The 22,830-nt window shown below is 52.8% G+C and overlaps 1 protein-coding gene across 2 annotated transcripts; it reads right to left on the bottom strand.

Moving 5' to 3' along the window:
* Positions 1–517: 517 nt before the first annotated feature.
* Positions 518–22,406, bottom strand: LOC112852021 (solute carrier family 22 member 20). Of its 2 annotated transcripts, XM_025915490.2 has the most exons (10): positions 20,827–22,406; positions 20,648–20,751; positions 19,051–19,205; positions 16,515–16,683; positions 15,885–16,008; positions 14,684–14,799; positions 7,384–7,598; positions 7,089–7,197; positions 6,692–6,895; positions 518–1,080 (listed from the first exon to the last, which is right to left on the bottom strand). In XM_025915490.2, exons 1-10 carry the CDS (start codon positions 21,199–21,201, stop codon positions 984–986), a joined length of 1,668 nt encoding a protein of 555 aa, XP_025771275.2. In that variant the 5' UTR covers positions 21,202–22,406; the 3' UTR covers positions 518–983. The 2 variants fall into 2 exon arrangements, with proteins under 2 accessions (XP_025771275.2, XP_086533074.1); XM_086676948.1 differs by lacking the exon at positions 518–1,080 and having other exon boundaries at positions 6,721–6,891.
* Positions 22,407–22,830: the final 424 nt, after the last annotated feature.

Genomic DNA, 22,830 nt, shown 5'->3' on the forward strand with positions numbered 1-22,830 from the left:
AGCTCCCTTCCAAGGGCTAAGCTGCTGAAAGATGACCTTGGCAAAATGGCAGGTTGCAGTGGTTCCTGCCCACACTGTGATATTCTTACTTTTCCCCCCAGATTGTGCTTTTCCCTGGGCTTAAGGGGATGGGACACTGATCTCGTCGATTCCCTGGCCGCTCCAGGAAGAAGGGATTAGACAAGGAAGTTTGCCTAAGACTACGAAATGAGCCAGGACTTGAATCCCTGGTGTAAATCTAATCTGAATTCCAGTGAAGGTCAAGGTCAGGGAGGCAGGCACAAGGTCAGAGGGATGCCGTCCCACACCAGGGATTTGTCTCTCTGCAAGACTTGTGGAGAAGCAAACCACATCCCATTTCTGCAAGGTGGTGCTGCGAGGAATGCAGCTGAGGGCTAGAGGTCTCTCCGTCTCCCAAGTCTGGTTTCACCGCTTATTCACCAACTGCTTATTAAGCACGTAAAGCACGTACCACGTGCAAGTCCCACATTTGCTAGTTGAGAAGGTAAGTCACAGACACAGGGGAAGAGAGCTTTAATTGCATATGCGGCCAGAAAGAGGGAAGGCCCCATGAGTGGGGCAGAATGGGTTCTCAAGAACAAGCCGGGTGGGGCTGTTCCAGGGACAACCAGGGGCAGAAATGTCAGCCACCCTAACGCTGCCAAGACGGTGTTTTGAGGCGGGATAAGAATGAACAGAGGTCTTAAGGGGGCGGATTCAAGGACGGAAGGGAACACAGCTCCTCCTTTGGTTCCTGGGCCTATTTCTCTTGACTTTCTGCATGTTTGGGACGCCAGTTGGCTGCTGCTGGCCGGTTTTCTTCCAGTCGCCACAGCTCTGGTTTGTAGGCAGCTCTTTGGCACGGACTCGCCGGGCCACCACGGTCCTTGGCCAACCTCACCCCTGATCATTGTCAGGAAAAGCCCCAGCGGTGTCTAAACACCAAAGAAGGTGCGGCCAGCAAGCTCCAGGCTCTTGGCAGCTTAGATGGTTTCTTTGAGGGGAGAAGCTCCCAGCTGCCGGAGAGAAATTTCTTCCGTCTTCTCTTCTGCATCCTCCTTGCGAAGACCTTGTCGGACTCTGTTGAAATGAAAAGGCAAATGGAAAAATGAGACGGAGAGGCAGAAAAGAAGGGGTGAGAAGCAGACGGTGTGTGCACAGCATTCATGGGTGTGTTTGTGCTACGCGCAAGGCATGCGTCGCTGCTGTCCCCAGGAAGGTGGGGGCCGCAGCAGCCCTCCCTCTAGTTCTCACGGGGCACCTCAGGGAAAGACCGCAAGGTCAAAGAGTTTTCCAGTGAGGACATGCCAAGGTCACCCAACTGGTGAATGGGGCACGAGGCTCAACGAACTTGTAGGTGCCGGGCTTGGCTCCCTGCGGACCAGGCGCTCCGGCAGAGACCCTGGAGGAGTGGGCACTACCAAGGCCCTTCTCCCCCAACCCAGGTAGAGAGTCAGCCAGCCCTGGAGGCAGGGAGGAGAGTGAGGGGAGGGGAGATGGCAGGGAGGTCACCAGGAAAGCCTCCAAGTCCGAGAGCTGCCCCTTGGGGCTTTCTGCTTGACCGGCTGAAGTTTTGTCCTTTTCTTTTATCCGTGTTTCTTTGAAAGGATCTGTGTCTGGGGCGCCTGGGTGGCTCCGTCGGTTACGTGTCCGACTTTGGTTCAGGTCATGATCTCACGGCTCGTGAGTTCGAGCCCCGTGTCTGGCTCCGGGCTGACAGCTGGGAGCCTGGAGCCCACTCTGGATTCTCTGTCTCCCTCTCTCTCTGCCCCTCCCCTGCTCATGCTTTCTCTCTCTCTCTCTCTCTCTCAAAAGAAATATGAAAAAAAATGTTTTATCAGTGTTTTTATCCTTACCTTGTAACTCTTTTATTTCTAATCTCTTAGTTCAATCGTTTAAGCCATTTTTGCGTGTGATTATTGCTTCGATAATCACAAAGAAACACTTTTCTTCTCGCTTTGCTGTCCTCCATGTGTCTTTTCTGCACTTGAAGCCTTTCCTGACTCTGCCCCTTCGGTCCATCCAGCTTATCTGTTGTATCTGTTGTGTGCCTGCGGGGGCTGACGGACGGCCCTTATGTCCCGCCTGCCAGTTTCTCCCCAGTTCTGGCGACAGATTCCCCATCCCTTTCAAAGATAATTCCAAAAAACCCAGAGGCACACATTCTCCAGATCCAACTGCTACAATGCTTAGGCTTGCTCAATATCACTTTTAAAAGTCATCTTATGAGCAAAGATGACCAGAGGCAGCCTGTTGTGTGACCTGAAGTCCATGGTCTTCTTTCTTTTTTTAATGTCTGAAATACAATACAGTCAGCGTTAAAAACATGCCGGGGTCAGCCATGCAACTGGTGTTCACCATGGAGGAGAGGGCGGCAGGAGGTCCCAGCTAACCAATGGCCTGGGCTTTGGCCTTGGTGGAGCGCCAGACCTCTTGCTGCAAGGCTGAGAGCCCATCCCCCACCCCTCCCCTCTCTAAGCTCCCAGTACCAATGGGAGAAGCTCCATGGAAGGTCACTGATTGGATCCTTGGTACTTTGTCCAGGCCCTGCTGCCTCTCATCTGGGTCTTTCCAAGATCATGGCAGGCTTTAAGGAGCGTCAGACCCTTCCTTAGCTTCTAGGCCCCCAGAGGGGCTACCCTGTGTCTGGGAAACGACTTAACTGAATGCTTATAAATGCTTTCCTTGTGTGCCTCTCCCCCTTAATTACCAAAGAAAACCTGCTCAATGTAGACAATTTGAAGATAATTTTTATGTCGAAAAAAATTTTTTAAGTTTTATTTATTTAAGTAGTCTCTGCACTCAACTTGGGGCTCAAACTCAGTCCCCCGAGACTGAGTCGCATGCTTTTCTGACTGAGCCAACCAGACACCTGGAGATAATTTTTAAAATGTAAACCAGCTAGGAAAAAAAATTAAACGTCACTCATACTTTGAGGCAACCACTGTCACCATTTCAACCTATTTCTTTCTCTCTTTTGAGCCCCTATTTCCTTTTTGTTGTTGTTTTGTTTCTTTTTTGTTGTTTAGTTTTGTTTATTTATTTAAGTCATCTCCACACCCAGCGTGGGGCTCAAACTCATGACCTTGAGATCAAGAGTCACATGCTCTACCGACTGAGCCAGCCAGGCACCCCTCGAGTCTCTATTTCCGGACATAATTAAGAAACTATCATAGTTATTTTAATATACTATTTAACCATATATTGTAAATATTCCCATGCCCTTAAAAACTCTTCATCAACATAACTTTTAATTATTGCACAATATATCATAATCTATTTAAATTGTTGGAGATCTGGAGAGTTGACATGTTTTTCCTGATACATCAAGCATGGTGATGAATAGCCTTGTAAATAAACATTTAAGTCACATACAATGGCCACATTTCAGCTTATTTCCTCAGGGCAGAATCCTGGAAATGTCATTGCTGCTTAGAAGAATATGAAAAATTTTCCATCTCATGAACAGCAATGCCAAAGAAACTTCCAGAAAAGTTGCAGGACTTTCCTCCTTCCTGTCCCTACATCTTAATTGACTACTACTATGTTTCCATTTTTTTTTTTTCCTTATTGGGTATTTTAAAATGACCTCTCCCCTGTTTTAATTTGCATTTCTTTCATTATGACTGACCTCAATACCTCTCTTCTGTTTATTTTCAATCAGCATTTCCTTCTTTGTGAATGTGATAGTCTTACTTAAAAGGGTTTTTTGAACAGGGTTATGAGTCAACTGTTCCCTTGCTATGTCGCCTCAAAAATCTGGGGCATAAGTCCAACTGGGTCACAGAGGTTGACCCAACCCCACACCAGGCATTTAGGCCATTCTGAAGAAACACTATCTATCTAGTCTTGTGATTCATGAAGGATCTGGCAACTTACATAGAAATAATTTATTTACAAGTGGGTTTTTGTCAGCCTGTGAAGTGGAGGAAGTTCACTTCCATCGTTACTCCGGGAACCAGCATTAGAAGGTATGTTACAGGGAATCCCTCTCAGCTTGCGGCCATCTTGGAGATGGGTAACTTGAACCTTGGACAAGCCATTTTCTGCTCTTAATCCTCGACACCCAAGGCCTGTGACCAGCACTCGTAATTAGTTGATGAGATTAGAAATTGAGGAAAATGAAATTGGCTGAGGAGTTCTTGAATTCTTATTGTCTCAAATATCAAAAACTCCACTCGACTGACTCGTGAGAGAGGCTATCTCTTGTCTCTGGTTCCCCAGCATCACTATTTCCTACCAAACCAGAACAAGGTGAGTCATTTCTGTCTCATATTTGGTTGGAAGGGAATTGCCAAGAGCTCCTTACAGGTTCCTGAAGAAGCCCATGGACCAGAACACTCGGGAACCTTGCAGAGACATACTGAATGTGGATGTAATTATAAGCCCCTCAGAGGTTCTAAAAATCTTAACTACAAGGAGTCCTACGGCTGACGGAACAGGCTATCATTGTCTATGAATCTTCGAGGGGGAGATATTGCCCCCAGGGGGCAACAAGTGGTTCTTGGTACAGGGGAGGGGACAAAAAATCTGAGATATTACAATGGCTTGTGGTCTTCCAAAGGGTCACGGTTCGTGAATAGATACACAGTACATCTGTGGCATTAAAATGTTATTGGGAGGGAGGGGGTGTGATTAGGGAAAAAAATGTATATACAAAAAGGTCTCTGCAGTGGGGGTGGGGGTGATAATGTAGAAAGGTCTAAATTCCTAAACCCAAGGCCCCATTTAGGCTGAGATTTACTAATGCAAAGGAGACAGAAAGGGTTTTTAAAAATCAGATCACATCAATCCCTTCCTCCAAGTCCTGTGGTCGTTTCTCTACTGATTTAAAAGCCTAAATTCTCAGTCATCTCTACGGCTGCCCCTGCCCCTCTCCAGGCTGGCCTTTCAGGTTCATCACTCAGCTCCTCGCAGCTCTCTGGGAGTTCAAGGGGCTTTCACTGGGTGTTCCCTTTTTCAGGAACACACGCCCTCCCTTCTCAGCCTGGCTCATTCCGTCTCTCTCAAGTCTAGGGGCATCCCCAACCACTCAATTATTCTCTCTTTAAAAAAAAAATTTTTTTTTAACATTTATGTTATTTTTGAGACAGAGAGACAGAGCGTGAGCGGGGGAGGGGCAGAGAGAGGGGGAGACACAGAATCCGAAGCAGGCTCCAGGCTCTGAGCTGTCAGCACAGAGCCCAACGCGGCGCTTGAACCCACAAACTGATCATGACCTGGGCCGAAATCGACACTTGACCGACTGAGCCACCACCCAGGCGCCCCTCGATTATTCTCTCTTTTTTTTTTTTTTTTTTAATTTTTTTTTTCAACATTTTTTATTTATTTATTTTTGGGACAGAGAGAGACACAGCATGAACGGGGGAGGGGCAGAGAGAGAGGGAGACACAGAATCGGAAACAGGCTCCAGGCTCCGAGCCATCAGCCCAGAGCCCGACGCGGGGCTCGAACTCACGGACCGCGAGATCGTGACCTGGCTGAAGTCGGACGCTTAACCGACTGCACCACCCAGGCGCCCCTATTCTCTCTTAATTACATATTTATTTTTGTGTATTTGTTCTCTATGTGCCTCTCTTAACTCTGTAACCTCCAAGAGGGCAGGGATCACATCTTTTTTATTCACTCTACACCGACACTGAGCACTGTGTCTGGCACATAGTAGGAACTCAGTGAATAATAATTTAATATATAGATCAGATGTCAAAAAGCCTAAATTAAACACCAGCTCAAATCTTTGACCTCCAGAACTCTCCAGATCTCCCTGTGTCCTCCACTCTTCTTGGCTCACTTATGGCAGGGCTCCATCTGGACGTGCCCTTGCTTGGTGCCTACTCGAAAGCAGGCTTTGTTGCCCCAGATCTGGCTGTTTCCTCCTTAATAAGTCACAGGCTTCAATTTTGTGTGCAAAAGTTTAAATTTTTTTTTTTAATGTTTATTTATTTTTGAGACAGAGAGAGACAGAGCATGAACAGGGGAGGGTCAGAGAGAGACGGAGACACAGAATCCGAAGCAGCCTCCAGGCTCTGAGCTGTCAGCACAGAGCCTGATGTGGGGCTCAAACTCACGGACCGCGAGATCATGACCTGAGCCGAAGTTGGAGGCTTAACCAACTGAGCCACCCAGGTGCCCTGGCACTTTTAGAAACATCGTCAAAGACATTGTCGCCTTACTCGGTGACCTCTCTAAGGAGATCATTAGAGACATTTATCTGGTGCCAACTGTTGAGAAAAGTTTCACTTTCCCCAGAGAACTGGTATCACTTTGTCTCTCTGACAGTAGGACAAAAGTCATTAACGGGCTCTCCCTTTCTGTTGCCAGGAATCTCTGAGCCAAATTTGAAGGCCACCACGGCAGCCACACGAGCCTGTCTTTGAGTCAGGATGTGATACCTCCCCTCCCCACAAACTGCCATCCCTGCTTCTCTGCCCCGCTTTACTTCAGCTCACGTGCCTGCTTTGCCTGGTCCACGGTTTATTCTGGGCTCTGTTTTGACACTGGTTGCCGGCTCTGTCCTTGTTGGACGCTAAGCCGAGATCCCAGACACAAGCGTAGGCGCGGCCTACACGAGTCTCCCAGTACGGCCCCACTCGCCATGACATCGTAGCAGCCGCAGGAGGACACTCGTTGCCCCGGGTTGTGTCACGGGGGACCTGGGCCTGTCTGGCCACCGTGCCCAGAGGCTCCTCACCTCCTCTCCATGGCCTCGATGGTCTCCACCAGGGGCGCGTTGCGGGTCTCAGCCAGGAAGCAGACAGCCAGGCCGGCCAGGATCGAGGTGGCCCCGAAGCCCAAGGGCGGCAGGATGGTGCTGAACTCCCCAAGCGTGGTGACCAGGGGTGCAGTCAGACCCCCAAAGCGGGCACTGACCGAAGCAAAGCCCATCCCCATCTGCCTAGAAAGTGTGGACGGTCAGTGGCCATGGCCCAGACCTCCCAGAGGGCTGGGAGTGCCAGGGCCTGGGTGCCAGGGGGCAGAGCAGAGAGGAGAGGGGGTCCTGCTTCAGCAAGCCCAGCAGGTGTCGACCTGGAGCTCCCGGGCCTTCCAGGTTGGGGCAGGTGCTGCTCGGCTTCTCCCCACGCACCCACCTGATCTCTGTGGGGTACAGCTCGCCCGTGAACAGGTACACACAAATGAAGGAACTGGCCAGGCAGCCTTTGCCGAGTGCCGCCTGGGCCACGCGCAAGGCCTGCATGTCTGTAGAGGGGGGAGGCAGAGCAGAGGGTTGGGGGTGCTCGGAGCCCCAGACGGGATCAGGGAGGCAGAGGGGTAGTGGTGGGGGCAGGGCGCTCAGGAGGGGCTGGGGCATGGAGAGGAGGCAGAGGGTGAGGCTTGGAGCCTGGAAAGGGGGGAGGGAGGCCGGGAAGGTGAGGGATGGCTCACCTTCTGGCACAAACATGTTCGCGATCACCATGAGCCCCGCCAGGAGGAGGAAGGAAGCCACTGTGGCCCGGCGGCCCAAGTAAATCATGGTGGTGGTGGCTACCAGCATGGCCGGGATGTCTATGACCCCAAACAGGACCTGGACCAGGTATACGCTGAGTCCAAACTTCTGCAGGTCTATGGCCAGCCCGTAGTAAGCCAGGGAGTTGGAGAACCTGGAAGAGGCAGCAGAATGGTCCTGCTCCAGCCCGGGGTTCACTGTTCTGGACCCGGGGGGACAGCACACGGGATGAAAGACACAGGACTCCTCTCTCTCGGGGGAATATCACCCGCCTTCCCATTCCCCGCCACCAAACCCAAGTCTCTGACTTGAGTCTTAGAGCCCTGGTCCCTCCCCCCGTTTGCCTGCCCAGCCACCTGCTCCCCCAAGCCCGTGGGTTCTGGAATGTGAGTGTTCTCCCCTGTCCCCTCCACCTCCAGCCCTCAGTGGCTGATCTGAGCTTCACGTCTAAGAGCTGGAGGGAGATAAACGAGAGCCTTCCAACAAGGCAAAGACTCCACGGGACCCCCACCGCGTCTCCCAGCGTTTACTGAGAAATCGGCACCTGAAGATGGGCTGCTTCCGGCAAGGGGGTTTACGGCCAATCTGACAACAAAGGGGGGTAGAGTTCCCACACCCGGTGGGGGGGTGGGGGGAGAGGGGGGGGGTCTCCGCGGAAATTTACGACATCCCTGAGGCACTGTCTCAAAGAGACATTTGTACATACATGTGCATAGCCGCGTTATTCACAACAGCCGAAAGGCAGAAGCAACCCAAGTGTCCATCGACAGATGAGTTGAGACACAGCGTGTGGTGTATGAGGCCAATTACTCAGCCTTAAAAAGGCAGAAATTCTGGCACGCCCTGGGTGGCTGCTTCGGTGAAGCGTCTGACTCTTGCTTTCGGCTCAGGTCATGACCCCAGGGTCGTGGGATCGCGCCCCGCATCAGGCTCTACACTGAACACGGACCCTGCTTCAGATTCTCTCCCTTTCTCTCTCTCTCTCTCTCTCTCTCATCTCTCTCTCCCCCCCACCCACTGTGCCTCTCTCCCCCACTTGTGCACTCTCTCTCTCACAAAAAATAAAAAGGGAGTAAATTCTGACACGTGCTCCAACATGGATGAAGCTTGAGGTGAAATAAAACAGTCACAAAAAGATAAATACTGTACGTTTCCGCTTCCCCGAGGTCCCCAAAGGAGACAAAAGTAGAGACAGCCTAAAGTAGAGACAGAAAGGAGAACGGCGGTTGCCAGGGGCCGGGTGGAGGGAGAGCAACGCTTGTTTAATGGGTTAAAACAGAGTTTCAGTGTTGCAAGGTGAGGAGGGTTCTGGAACACAGCAGTGCTGAACTGCACACCCACAAAGGGCCAACATGCTGAATTTTGTTACGTGTATTTTACCACACTTACGAAAAGCGAAACAAAACAAGGTCCGGAGGAAGGGGGCTTGGGGTTGACGACCCTCATGAAGCCCTGCGGGTCGGCCTGGTTTTGCTTCCGGCGGACCACATGCTGACGCGGCCTCAGGAGCGTATGGGGAGGGGAGGTGGGAAAACAGAATCCGGCGGTGGGCTCTCCTCAAGCGGGCCTGGCATCTGCCCCCTTCCCCCGACGGAGAAACGCCTACCATCCCTCCCACCCACCCCGGCCACAGGAGTCAGGGGAGGTGGAGAAAAAGCAAAGACGCTTCTGGAAAGGTGACACGGTAATTCCTGTTGGGCAGGTCTGAGGGAGTCCACGGGAAATCCGGGTCTGATTTCTCCTCCCAGGTGGAACTGAGAGGCAAGGCCGCCAACATATTATTTTGAACACTCTGGAAAGCAAACAAACCCAGGATAAAACACCCTGTGGCTCTTAATACTGAGGGGAAGGCAGCGTGATGTAGGCTTTGTTTGCTATGCTTTATGATTTATTTATTTGTTTATTTATTTTTTTAACGTTTATTCATTTTTGAGGGACAGAACAGAGCGTGAGCGGGGGTGGGACAGAGAGAGAAGGAGACAGAATCCAAAGCAGGCTCTGGGCTCTGAGCTGTCAGCACAGAGCCCCACGCGGGGCTCGAACTCACTGACCACGAGATCATGACCTGAGCCGAAGTCGGACACTTAACCGACCGGGCCACCCAGGCGTCCCTGTTTGCTTTAGCGTAGATACTTTGACCTTGGAAAGACCAATTCTGCCTCATCAGTCTCCTTACCTGCCTGGACATCAGGGGCATTGCTCGGACCCCCTCTCGATGTCCTTCTGTCCCCACCCCGTCCTCCGCCCACCCTTCCCTTTGGGTGGGCTCCTCTTGCCTCGGCTTCCCGGACACTGAGCCCTCATGCTCTCCCTCCCCCTCTGTCTGGTATTTCTCTGTCTTCTTCCCCCTTCCTCGTTCTCTCCGGTGTACATGTTCCTGCCTTTCTTCCTTCACAGCATGGAAATAAATGTTCCGCCACGTCCAGGCACACGGCCGTGAACAAGATGGACGCGGCCTGCCCTCCCGGGACTTCCGGTCTGGTGGGGAGACAGGCATTCTGGGAAGGAAACCGCGCTCCTCTCCCCATCGTGGAAACAGCTTTGTCACGTTATCCAAACACAACACAATTATCCTTCGTGTTTCCCTGCCTTGCCGTCTCCTGAGCGGACACTGGGGCTCCCTTCCTAGTAAGGCCTCCAGAGCCCCTGGCCTCCTTTCTGGCATGGTTTTGGCAGGAATGTGGGGCAACCTGGACCCCAAGGACAGCAGGGAAGGGCTCAGATGAGGACAAAGACTCTCATGGAAAAAGCCCTGGACTCTCACTTTCCACCCCTCTCCTCATCTCCCCTCCTCTGCCCAGGGGTCTGCTGCAAGGCCATACCCCACCCCACCCCCCCATGGCATTTCGGAAAGGCTGTCGTATTTCAGGGAGGGGTCATGGATGGAGCCTGGCTGTCTAGCAGCTTTTATTTTTTTTTTTTAAGTTTATTTATTTGGAGAGAGAGAGCGGGAGAGGGGCAGAGAGAGAGAGAGAATCCCAAGCAGGCTCCGCGCTGTCGGTGCAGAGCCCGATGCGGGGCGCGAACTCACACACTGTGAGATCACGATCTGAACTGAAATCAAGAGTCGGACGCATAACCGGCTGAGTCGCCCAGGAGCCCCCATCTAGCAGCTCAGTATCTCTGTCCCCCTCCGACCAAAACAGTTTGCTCTTTATCATGTGCCCTATTTTCATCTTGGGGTAAGAATGACTTTCCAAGGGTGGGGAAGACAAAGGCCTCATCCCTGCTCCCTTATGTGAAACCAGTCTAGAGTCCGACAACCCCAAATGATATTTTTCTCCTCGTGGCCCCTGCCACCACCACATCCTGTGTCATCAAAGATGGTGAACCTAGAAAACTCTTGACTGGGTCACATGAGGCTATGACGTCAACAGGAAGAGGAGGGGCCCAAAACAAAGACAGAATTCTTACTTGCCTCCTAGTCATCTTATCACTTAAGAAATGATGAGGGGTTTAGGAGTTCTGTGGGAGGAACTGGGGGCAGAAACCAATTTATACACTTTCTCTTATCTCATATCACATAAGGTAACACTCACAGTCTCCTGGGATTAGGACAGGGAACGATACTACTCATCAGTTAACTATATACAGAGAGAACATATGATGAAATAAATATAAATACATATTTATATTCTGGGTAGAGTTTTTGTCGGATGTTGGTTTTTTTTTTACATTTTGGAAAAAGTTTATATTCACAGAAACTTTGAAAAGTTAGATTAGATGCCTTTGGGGGGGGTCGTTATTCAGCCCCCCACAAGTAGTATATTCATACAGTGGAATGTTACACAAGGAAAATAACTAAGTTATATCCTGCAACCTGGAGGTGCCTCACAAACATGATCTTGAACAAGAGAAACTCGTTGCAAAAGAGTACACGCTGGGGGCGTCTGGGTGGCTCAGTCGGTTACGCATCTGACTGTGGCTCAGGTCATGATCTCACAGTTTGTGAGTTCAAGCCCCGCGTCGGGCTGTGTGCTGACAGCTCGGAGCCTGGAGCCTGCTTCGGATTCTGTGTCTCCCTCTCTCTGCCCCTCCCCTGCTTGTGCACACGCTCTCTCAAAAATAAAGAAATCAACATTAAAAGAGAGAGAGAGAGACCAAAAGAGACTCTTAACAATAGAGAACAAACTGAGGGTTGATGGAGGGAGGTGGGTGGGGGATGGGCTAGATGGGTGATGGGCATTAAGGAGGCCACTTGTTATGATGAGCACTGGGTATTGTATGTAAGTAATGAATCACCAAATTCTACCTCGGAAACCAATATCGCGCTGTATGTGAACTAACTAGAATTTAAGTAAAAATTTACAAAAAGTATTGCAAAGCTGCTATGTGCCATGAGCTGGATTCATACAACACTGTACAAATATTTACATATGTGATTAAGTTATTAAAAGTAAGCAGCACGGGTGCCTGGGTGGCTCAGTCGGTTAAGCATCCGACTTCAGCTCAGGTCACGATCTCACATTTAGTGGGTTCAAGCCCCGCGTCGGGCTCTGTGCTGACGACTCGGAGCCTGGAGCCTGCTTCTGATTCTGTGTCTCCCTCTCTCTCTCTGCCCCCTCCCCCTCTCATGCTCTCTCTCTCTCTCTCTCTCTCGAAAGTAAATAAAACATCTTAAAATTTTTTTTTTAATTCTAATCTTCACAAGCAACCTATGTGGTAGGTACTTTTATGACATCAATGTTACATATGGGGAAACTGAGGCACAGAGAGGCTAAGTAACTCGCCCAAGATCACACAGACAGTAAGTGGCAAGAGTTGAGATTCTAATCCAAGCGATCGGGTTCCAAGTCCCGCCTCTTTTGTTTTTGTTTTATTTTTTTAATCGAAGTACAGTTGAGTCCTGACTCTTAACTAACACACTGTACTGCCTGTATGTTTCTGAGCTGTTTGAAAAGAAAATATTTTTCTCAATGAGTACGCCGTACTTTTTATCTAGGAAAAAAGCCAGCGAAGAAAGAGAAATGCAAGTTAACAGAAAGCATTTACAACAGAAGTTTGTGAAAGTCCACCAGTTCCCAGCACTTAACCTTCCTCCCGAACCTCCCCACCCGTTGACAGAAAAACCGTCTGGGCGGCCCAGTCACTAGCTGTCCAAGTTCCTCCCTTTTAACAGAAATGGGCCTTAGCTTATTCTTCCCAGAGGGATCCAAGAGGGGACTTTCAACCCTGGAACTTTTTTGTTTCTTTGTTTTTTGGTTTTTTAAGTAGGCTTCACACCCAGAGTGGAGTCCCACGTGGGACTTGAACTCACGACCCTGAGATCAAGAGCTGGACGCTTAACTGACTGAGCCACCCAGGCACGCCCACCCTGGAATTTTTAATTTATGATGTTTCTTCCCAGTGGGAAGAAGACAGGAAAGTTGGAAGCTCGCAGGCCAGGGGAAAGCCTGGGTCAGCTGGGTGACCGCGGTAGGGCGTCCCTTCCCTGACTTGGGTTCCGAGGAGTTCTCTGGCTGCCCAGAGCCAGAACTGCCCCACGGGCAACACTGTTGGGGCAGAAGCCCTCTCAAGGTCCAGAGTGGTGGACCATTCCACATTTCCAATGCACAGCAGATACAGTTCCAGACTTAAATCAGAGAATAGACTCTACCTGAGCGCTTAAACCCCAGCCAGGTGTGGGGTTACGTGTCCAAAAGTTGTGTTCTCTCTCTCACTCTCTCTCTCTTTTTTTTAAACACTTATTTAGTTTTGGGAGAGCGCAAGCAGGGAAGGGGCAGAGAGAGGGGGACGGAGGATCCAAAGCGGGCTCTGTGCCGACAGGCTGACGGCAGCGAGCCTGATGCGGGGCTCGAACTCGTGAACCGCGAGATCGTGACCTGAGCTGAAGTCAGACGCTCAGCCGTCTGAACGACCCAGGCGCCCCCAAACGTTTAGTGCTCAAAAGGACCTTAGGGGTAGGTATCTAAGTAGAAAATTGCGGCACCAGGAGGCTGGCTGGCTTGTTCAAGGTCACCCAGGGAGTCTGTCTTCTATCACTGCCTGGCTGGTTCCCACTAAACCCAAGGGCTGGTTCTGCTCCAGAGAACAGGTCATTCATAGCCTGTGTTCCCTACTTCACACTTACTATTATTCTGTCAAGTGAAATGACAATGGTCCCCTCCCGTTTTTTAAATCAGCTCCTTATCTGAGGATTTGCCAGCTTCCAGTCTGTGCCAAGGGGAACGGATCGCTTTTGTATTTTTACCCATTAAAAGAAACTTTTTTTTAATGTTAATTCATTTTTGAGAGAGAGAGAGAGAGAGAGAGACAAAGCACGAGCAGGGGAGAGGAAGAGACAAAGGGAGACACAGAGTCTGAGGCTGGCTCCAGGCTCTGAGCTGGCAGCACAGAGCCCAATGTGGGGCTTGAACTCATCAACCGCGAGATCATGACCTGAGCCAAAGTCAGACGCTTAACCGACGGAGCCACCCAGGCGTCCCTGTATTTTTATCCTTTTTACATCTTCAGGCCCATCTACACAGCTGCTGTGACTTTCTTCCTGCTCATGTGGCAAACTCCACAGCCATTTTGTGAAATACCCCTAAATGCCATTTCCTGCATGAAGCACTCAGCATCCCCAGCCAAGAGAACTGTCATAAGGACGCTTGTCATACCTCATAGACATTGTTTCCCTGTCTGTCCCCTTCTGGACCCACAAGTGTTTTTCTAGAGTGGGACACTTCCCAGAATCTCCTGGAGAGCCCCAAGGGCATATCAGGATGGGACAAGGCGCATTTGGGAAAAGCTGTGTGGGTGATTTCAACAGGTGGCCCTCCACCAAGGTGAGACCCACTGCCCAGATTTGGGGTCCCTAGGTCAGCCCAGATGTCTCATCTATGACCACATGTCAGCGCCCAGCAGAGGGTCAGAGGACCCTAGAGAAAGAGTATGAAACAAGATTGAATTCACAAGGCTCACCTGCCTGTTCCGTTAAGAGTATTTAAGAACAGGGGCGCCTGGGTGGCGCAGTCGGTTAAGCATCCGACTTCAGCCAGGTCACGATCTCGCGGTCCGTGAGTTCGAGCCCCGCGTCAGGCTCTGGGCTGATGGCTCAGAGCCTGGAGCCTGTTTCCGATTCTGTGCCTCCCTCTCTCTCTGACCCTCCCCCGTTCATGCTCTGTCTCTCTCTGTCCCAAAAATAAATAAACGTTGAAAAAAAAAATTTAAGAGTATTTAAGAACAGACTTTGGAAGTGGGAATAAAAGGCATGTCCCGGCCTCAGGTCAAAGACTTGGGCTTGAGCGCATCACCTACCAGACCACCATGAGACAGCACGTGATCTTTCGGATGGCCGGGGTTCGGAAGAGGTCCAAGACTGAGTTGGAGGGGCAGACACTTGCTATTTCACTCTGGATGTAGGAGCTCACCACCTGGGCAAGGAAAGGTTGATCAGCAGAAGGGAAGGATCTGGGATCCTATCTTCCTGCCAGGAGTCCCTTCATCTGTGGAGAGGAAGGTCAAGGTTGAGTTCTCTGGCAAGATGGCTGTTTCTAGTCTCCTCTCTGTCCTGAGACCAATGGCCCTCGACAGATTGTGTCCCGAGCTTTAGAATGAAACAGAGGCTCTCATGTGAGTTCCAAGACTCCTGAGCTGCCTGCTGCTTAGGCTGAAATAGCCACCTGTGGTTCAAGAGAGAGCCTCATGCCTCACTTCTGGTAGAGGATCTGAGATTGGCTTGGCCAGTGGTCAGGGGTAGGGGTTTCACGTGGCTCTGCCACTCGCCACCGTGTGTTCTTAGGCAAATGACGTGAGGCATTCAAACTTCAGTTTCCTTATCTGCTACAGTGACAATTAAATGAGATTATGGGGGCACCTGGGTGGCTCAGTGGGTTGAGTGTCGGACTCTTGATCAGGTCACGGTCAAAGGAGGGTGGATCAAGCCTGCTGAAGATTCTCTCTCTCTCCCTCTGCCTCTTTCCCCCACTCGTGTGCTCTCTCTCTCTCAGATTAAATAGATAAATAAATAAATGAAATTATGTACCTTAGCATGGTGCCTAGCACGGGGCTCGAAAAATGGTACTTAATTTATAATAACTGGTGACTGTCTTATAAATGGTAATTATCTTATGAGGGTATTTGTAACACATGGTACTTCTATTATTGATTCTGCGATAATTTCATTTTATGATTTCTATGTTAATGTTTTCATTTTATTTTGTTATTGTATTTAAGTTTCAGCCAGGCGTCGATGGGAATGGGGTCCCCCCGCCCCTCCATTGCATAGATGGATGGCCTGATCAACAAAGCAGTTAAATTATTTATCCCGGATCACACAGCCGTTCGATGGCAGATGTTTTGGCCAGACTGGAACTGATCCTACTCTGCTCATTCTGCAGCCTCTCCACCTGGATGGTGGACGAGTCCTGGGAAGCTACTAAATGCTGGCACATCTTGAGGCCGGCCACCAGCAAGATTGGAAATGGTTCCTCCTCTTCCTTGTACCCTTGCTGCCCACCTCTTTGGTCAGCCTTTCCCCTTCCTCCATTCTCCCATTCATAACAGCCACCTTCCGAAGGTTCTCCACAGCTAGCTGGGACTTGCCATGGAGCAGAAGCCATCGGGATGACTCTGGCAGCCACCTGTGACCGAAAGAAGGACGAAGAATGGCAGCGTTGAGCGGAACCCAGCCTCCAGACCCGAGTACACCTTCGTTCCCCTTCCTTCGGACCCGGAAAGGTGACCTCTCCTGCTGCCTGCTGAATCCGGAAGACTGGGACATGCCAGCTTGCCTTCTTCAGCGCGCACCAGACGGAATCCCTGAAGGGCATCTAGTAACTTCCACACGTCCAGTTTTGAATCTGGTTCTGACGCTGGTGTGTAGCTTAAACGAGGCACGGGCCCTCCCTGGGCTGCGCCTCGGTTCCCCACTGGTTGTGAGTTGCAAAGGAACCGATGAGGCAAAACCGCTGTAATATTCTGGAGCCCCACGCTAGTGTAAGGGATTTTATTGGAGCTTCCCGATAAGCCACGGGCCGTACCTGTGAGCCCACGGCCTCCACAGGCATCGACCCTCTTTCGTGGGTCACTGCATACCCCAAACTTGTCATCCGCCCCACGCCCCACGCCCCTCTCTGTCAGGACATACCAAGAATAGAGGAAGAAGATGAGGAAAGGAACAGAGACAGCAAACTGTAGCCACCGCCAGGGGCGGATCACGTATGCCACTCCGGCCAGGATGAGCTGACCCAAGGTAAAGGAGTACCCCAGCAAGACCCCCGCCACGGTCCGGCCCCGGGTGGGCATCCACTCCACGACTGCAGAGAAAAGCAGGACAAGATCAGTGGGACTCATAGCCCACGGGGTTGTCTCATTCACCTGTGCCCTTTATAGGGACTCTGTGGACACCTGAAATTTTTCCCGAGATCTGCTGAGACACAGGGAGCACCAAAGAATCAGACATAACCAATAAAACCACAAGGATGTTAGGAAAAATCACGGCAGATTTTTTTTTTTTTTTTTCAATCCTAGAGTCAGGAAAAGCTTTTCTAAGAAAGTCACAAAACCCAGAAGCAACCAAAGGGAAGATCAACAAAACTTGACTCTATAAACACAGGAACGTCTGAATATAAACAAACACAAACAAACACCATGAGCCAGGTCACAAGGTCAGCAAACACAAGCAAAGGAACAAAAAATTTGCAACTCAAATTACAGATAGAGGGTGAATTTCCCTAACATTGGACCGGTTCCTACAAATCAATAGGAAACGGAAGAAAAGGCAAAACAAACGAACAAAAAACAGGCAAAAGATGTAGATGGTTGGTAGGAAAGGAAATAGAATGGCTCTTAATTACATGGTTGTTTTGTAAACAGCAAAACTTGGGAACAACCTACAAGCCCATCTATGGGGGACTGGTTGAATCATGCACGCTCTCGCAGAAGGCAACCACAACAGATTAACGAGGACACGTCTTCCCCGTGAGCAGCCAGCTCCTGTGTCCATCGTGTGTCCAGGCCATCAGCAAATCCTGTTGCTTCCACGGGCAGAATCTAGCAGAACCCCTCCTGCTTCCTCCTGCTACCCCCTGGCCCAAGCCCGGCTGCAGCCTGCTGACCGGCACGGGAGCCCCGGAACTGGCCCCCACGGGGATCCTGGCAAATGCTAAGCCAGATCCTCTCCGCAGCTCGGGATCCTCGAGTGGCCCCCGTCTTGCTCAGAGTCAAAGCCAAAGTCTTGTAAATGGCCACAGGGCCTAAGGGTCTGTCCCCCAACTCCCTGACCTCATCCATCACCACTCCCCTGCCCCCTCCCCACCCCGTGCTCTGCTCCAGCCACAAGGACCCCCTCCTCTGGAAACCACTAGAAACACACACCCCTCGGGGTCTTTGCCTGGAATGTCCTTCCCCCCAGATAGCGGCAGATGCCCTCCCTCCCTCCTGCGAGCTTTACTCAGTGACCCCTCTCAGTGAGGACTTTCCCTGGCCACTGCCCCCTCCCTCTGCCCCCCACCCCAAGCTTATTTCCTTTGTGGGCTTTAATTTTCTCCTGTAGCACTTATCACTTTCCAACATACTATATAATCTACTTATTTGTGTTTCTATCTTTCTTCCTGCACAAGAGCACGGGCTCCACGGGAGCAGAGATCTGCCTTGTTCGTTGCTCCGTCTCTGGTGCTTAGAGGAGCATCAGGTACGCAGCGGTGCATGTATGTGTGTGGGGAGGGGTGTGTGTATATGGGTGCATGTGCATGTAGGGGTGTGTGTGTGTCATAGAGGCGATTCTAGCATGAGATGGGCCATGCATGTCCATTCCTGCCTTCAGATCCCACGGGCTGTGGCTTGACACCCCATCCCGAAGGCTGAGGCGAGTGGGCTGGGATTTGCTGGGATCCTGAGTGAGCTCGTGCAACCTTCGATGTCCTGATTCAGGGAGGGGGGCTGTCAGGTGCGCCGGCCTGGCACCTCCCGGTTCTCCAGCCCCAAGATCTCCCCCACCCCTGAAACAAAAGATCCATTCCGTCTTTGGCAGCCGTCTGGATCCCTCAGACCCTCCCTGAGCCTGTCCCGGGAGCAAACTAAGTCATCAGCTAGCCTGCATCCACCGTGGGTTTCCTGCTGCCTGACAGTGCACCGGGCCAGAGCCACCGGGAGCTGCCTGAAACCAGCCTGGACTGAGGACGTACCCTGTTACTTAGGCCTGGGTGGGGGGGCGGAGAACGTTCCCACTTGGCTTCCAGGGCGTAAGGTCTCCACCATGGCGCTGTGGAGTCATCACCTTTGCGGCCTGGGTGAATCCTGCCCCTTTGGAGCCACATAAGCCCCGCAGCCTTGGGGGCCACTGTATCTCACCTCCCTTCTGGGTCCCCGCCCTGAGCCCACAACGAGTCTGGCATACAGTAGGCGCTTACTAAGTGGTTATCGTTGACTTATTCACACAGGAAATAATTCAACCCTCTCAGCATACAGGTGGGCAAATCGAAACCCCGGGTCCACAGCTCACTGCTGACAGGGCCATGGTTGAGAGCCCAGGTCACCCAAGAACCCCGGGCTGGGAGTTCTGAGTGGAGGTTACTGGGTGAGACTCCCAACACAACACAACAGGAAAGACTGCACTAAGAGGGCGGCCATCCCCCCTTCCACGAGCCCCCCTCCCCGCCAGGCCCCTCCTCGGCCGGACTCACCCAGGGAGAGGGAGTTGAGGATGATGCCGGAGAAGGTCATGCCCATCAGGAACCGGAAGACACAGTAGGCACCGAAGGAACCGAAGTATGCCGTGGCGGCCCCCGAAACTGCCAGCTGCAGGTAGGACCAGACCAGGGGGCCCTTGCGGCCCAGCCTGAGCCAGGCGCCGGGCACGAGGTTAGGGTCGGAGGTGGCAGCAGCAGGGAGGGCAAGAGGAAGTGCCCCCCAGGCCCCTTCCTCATAACAGAACATCCGCTGGGCCCCAGGCCCTGGAGGCAGAGGTTGGTCAGGGAGGGAGAAGTGTGGTGTGGAAGAAAACTGAAGACGCAGAGATGTATTTCCTCTTTGGCCCCTTCACTCGAGGAGTATCTCTGGCCCCCCCACCTCACCTCCTAATCTTCAGGCTTAGGGAAAGGCAGGGATTCTGCCAAGGTCCAGAGGCAGGCGCAGCAGGTGGGGAGAGGGTCCCCTGCGCGAACTTCTGGATGGCTGGAGGCCTCACCCCGGAACTCACGGGCCACTGGGAGCAGGACCCCCCGGGGTCATCTCTTCACGGAAACTGGTCACGTTGGGGAGGCCAGGGTGGGTTGGGGCCTTGTCACACCACAAAGGGGTCAAAGGTCAGGGTTCAGGGTAGCAGGGTTATCCCAGTCTGGTTCTGACACTGCCCCGTTTGTTCACTGAGGGTCCAGGGTCAGAGTTTTCTAGCTGGGCTGGGAGGGCCGCAGGCCATCAAGGGGGCGGGAAACATTTCTTCTCCACACACCCCATGATACACTCACTCATTCAGTCATTCATTCTTTTTGTGGGGGAGGGGGAGAGAGAGAGGGCGGCGGGGAGGGGCAGAGCGAGAGGAAGACACAGACTCCCGAAGCAGGCTCCAGGCTCCGAGCCGTCAGCACAGAGCCCGACGCGAGGCTTGAACCCACAGACCGCGAGATCATGACCCGAGCTGAAGTCGGACGCTTAACCGACTGAGCCACGAACGCGCACCGGGGAGGGCTCTCTCTAATGGAATATGCAGGGGCCTCGAAGTGAAGACAAAGCTGGTCACAGAAGCATGCGTGGGGTGGGCCAGCATTTGTATAATGAAGGTGGGACACAGCAGGTGCCCACGTGTCCATGTTGGCTTAGACTGAATAAAGTCATAAACTATCGCTGGTAGGATGCACAGAAACCAGGCTGCCCTCTAGAAATTATTGGACGGCGGGGCAGGAGTGGGAAAGGGACACGTCCCTGCATGCTCTCTCCTACCTTCTGGAATTTTGAACCGTGTGAATGTGTTATGTATACACAAATAAGCCTCAATAAAGGAACGTTAGGGGCACCTGAGTGGCTCAGTCGGTTAAGCATCCGACTTCAGCTCCAGGTCAAGGTCTCACGGTTTGTGGGTTCAAGCCCGTCGGGCTCTGTGCTGAGAGCTCGGAGCCTGGAGCCTGCTTCCGACTCTGTGTCTCTCTCTGCCCCTCCTCCACTCGTGCCCGGCCTCTCACTCAAAAATAAATAAACATTAAGAACTATTTTTTAAAAATACAGAAAAAAGAAAAATTAACAAAGAGGCTCAGGTGGCTGGGACCCTCCTCCCTAAAGGCTCACCTGTCCGCGAGGCCACCAAACACGATGGCGCCCACCAGCACGCCGGCCATGTAGATGGACTGAGCGAGGTCGCGGAGGGGGCGGGCCTCACACACCAGATCCCACTGCAGGGGAGAGAGGGACGCTCCAGCCTCGGCCTCGGGCAGCAGCCCCCTACCCCGCCCCCGGCCCCCACTGACCTCCATCACGATAGTGGACGGGAAAACGCTGCGGTCATAGACCCAGCCGTCCCTGCAGCCCTCCGTGGCCGCCCCGCGGACAGACGTGTTGGGGCTCAGGAGAGCCCACTGAGGCTCCTTGAAGCGCCGGCATGGCTCGGGGTCCCCCAGGCGGTCCAGGGGTACGACGGCCCTGAGCCAGGCCCCCGAGTCGTTGGTGGCGGCCGCAGTGTGGTTGGCGGGGCCTTGGCAATGGTGGCGAGGCACGGCAGCCGTGAAGTTCTGCAGGAAGTTGTGACAGGCCAGCAGGCTGCAGGGCAGCAGCAGCAGGCCCGTGTAGATGAGCTGGAAGCGACCCACTCCGCCTAGGCGGTCCAGCAGGTCTGTGAAGGCCATGGCCGCGGGCCTGGCCTACTGCCCAGCCTGCCGGGGCCTTATGTAAAGGACGGGGCCCTGGGAGGTGGAGGAACAGGCCCGGGGTCAGGACCGCAGATGCCCCGTGTCTGGCAGGTCGGAGGGATCCAATTACACCTCACAGGAGGCCTCGAGTGTCCCCAGGTCTGCAGGCCCCCCGCCCCCCGGCCCTTTGTCCTCGTTTCTCTTAATCTCACTTCCCAGTTCGAAGACCAGGGGTCCCAGGGCACCACCTCACAGCGCACTGCCCACCACTCAGGTCTGCAGGCCCAGCCACCGGTCCCCTGCCTTCGCCAGGAGGACCCCAGCAGTAAATGTGGCACCATCACCACGCTCCCCTTTATTCTGGAAGCCTTTGTGAGGCATCCTCAAGAACCCGATTCCAGCCTCGGCACATGGGATCCAGTCCCTGTCCCCCAACCCTCAAGAAGTCAGGGGCTGGCTGCACAGGAGAGCCTGAGGTGGGGGCCGGGGGAGAAGTCCTTTAAAAATGCTCATACAGGGCAGGGGCGCCTGCGTGGCTCAGTTGGTTAAGTGTCCAACTTCAGCTCAGGTCATGATCTCATGGTTGGTGAGTTCGAGCCCCGCATCAGATTGAGCATGGAAGCACAGAGCCCGCTTCAGATCGTTTGTCCCCACCTCTCTCTGCCCCTCCCCAGCTCATGCTCTCTCTCTCTCTCTCTCTCTCTCTCAAAAATAAATAAAAATTGAAAAAAGAAAAAAAAGTTTGAAAATGCTCAAACAAGGCAGCCAAGGGGAAGCCCTGATCTCCCTGCCTCCGCCCCAGGCACTCAGCCCCAGGGTGGGGGTTCGTGAGGGGTTAGGCCCGCCAGATCATCCAGACCCTTAGCATTCCAACCGTCTCATCAGACAAAACCCAATACAGAGAACTAAGAGGGCGGGGCCCAGTGCACCTGCCCTCCCAGCCCTCGACCTGGCCCTCTCCCAAACCAGCCCGGGCTCCCAGGAAGTGATGGCCACTCCCCTTACAGACAGGACGCCAAGGCCCAGGACCTGGTCTAGGACTCCCAAGGACAACACACAGGCTCAGGACAGTGGGTCCGGGCCCTGTGCCAGCCTGTGGCAAGCAGTGTCCCAAAAGTCTGCACTTGGGGCTCCACCTGGGGCTCTGAGGGCAGCTCCCACCTCCGACCCAAGCTCTGTCAGCCTCTGCCCTGCAGATGCTATCCTAGTTTGTGGCTTACCCCTTGTCCCCCCCCCCCCCCCTTTCCCACTCTGTCTCCTCTTCCACCCTCACTGCAACCCACCCTTATCTATGGGAAGAAAAGCCAGGACCCCAGAGGGGCTGGGGCGGCTTACATAAGCTACAGGTGTCTAGGTGAAGGAGGCTCTTGTACGCTGGGAGCTTCCTGGGAGGTCAGGTTTGTGCTCAGCAGGAGTCTGGGTGTCAGCCAGAGCCTCACAGGCTGGAGTATACAGGGAGGGCAGGGACCGGGCTGTGAGGAGGGCACAGAGGATCAGCAGAGTCACATGGGACCTCAGCAGTCTGGCCCCGTCCCTGCAGCTGGGGCCCCATCCCCCCCAACGTCCTAGATACCCAGTACTCGGGCAGGGGTGTGAGCCCCCAGGGTACTGGGGAAGGAGAGAGCG

Source organism: Puma concolor, chromosome D1 (assembly GCF_028749965.1).
Source record: "Puma concolor isolate L17-30 chromosome D1, mPumCon1.1.hap2, whole genome shotgun sequence".
NCBI classification, from domain to species: domain Eukaryota; kingdom Metazoa; phylum Chordata; class Mammalia; order Carnivora; family Felidae; genus Puma; species Puma concolor.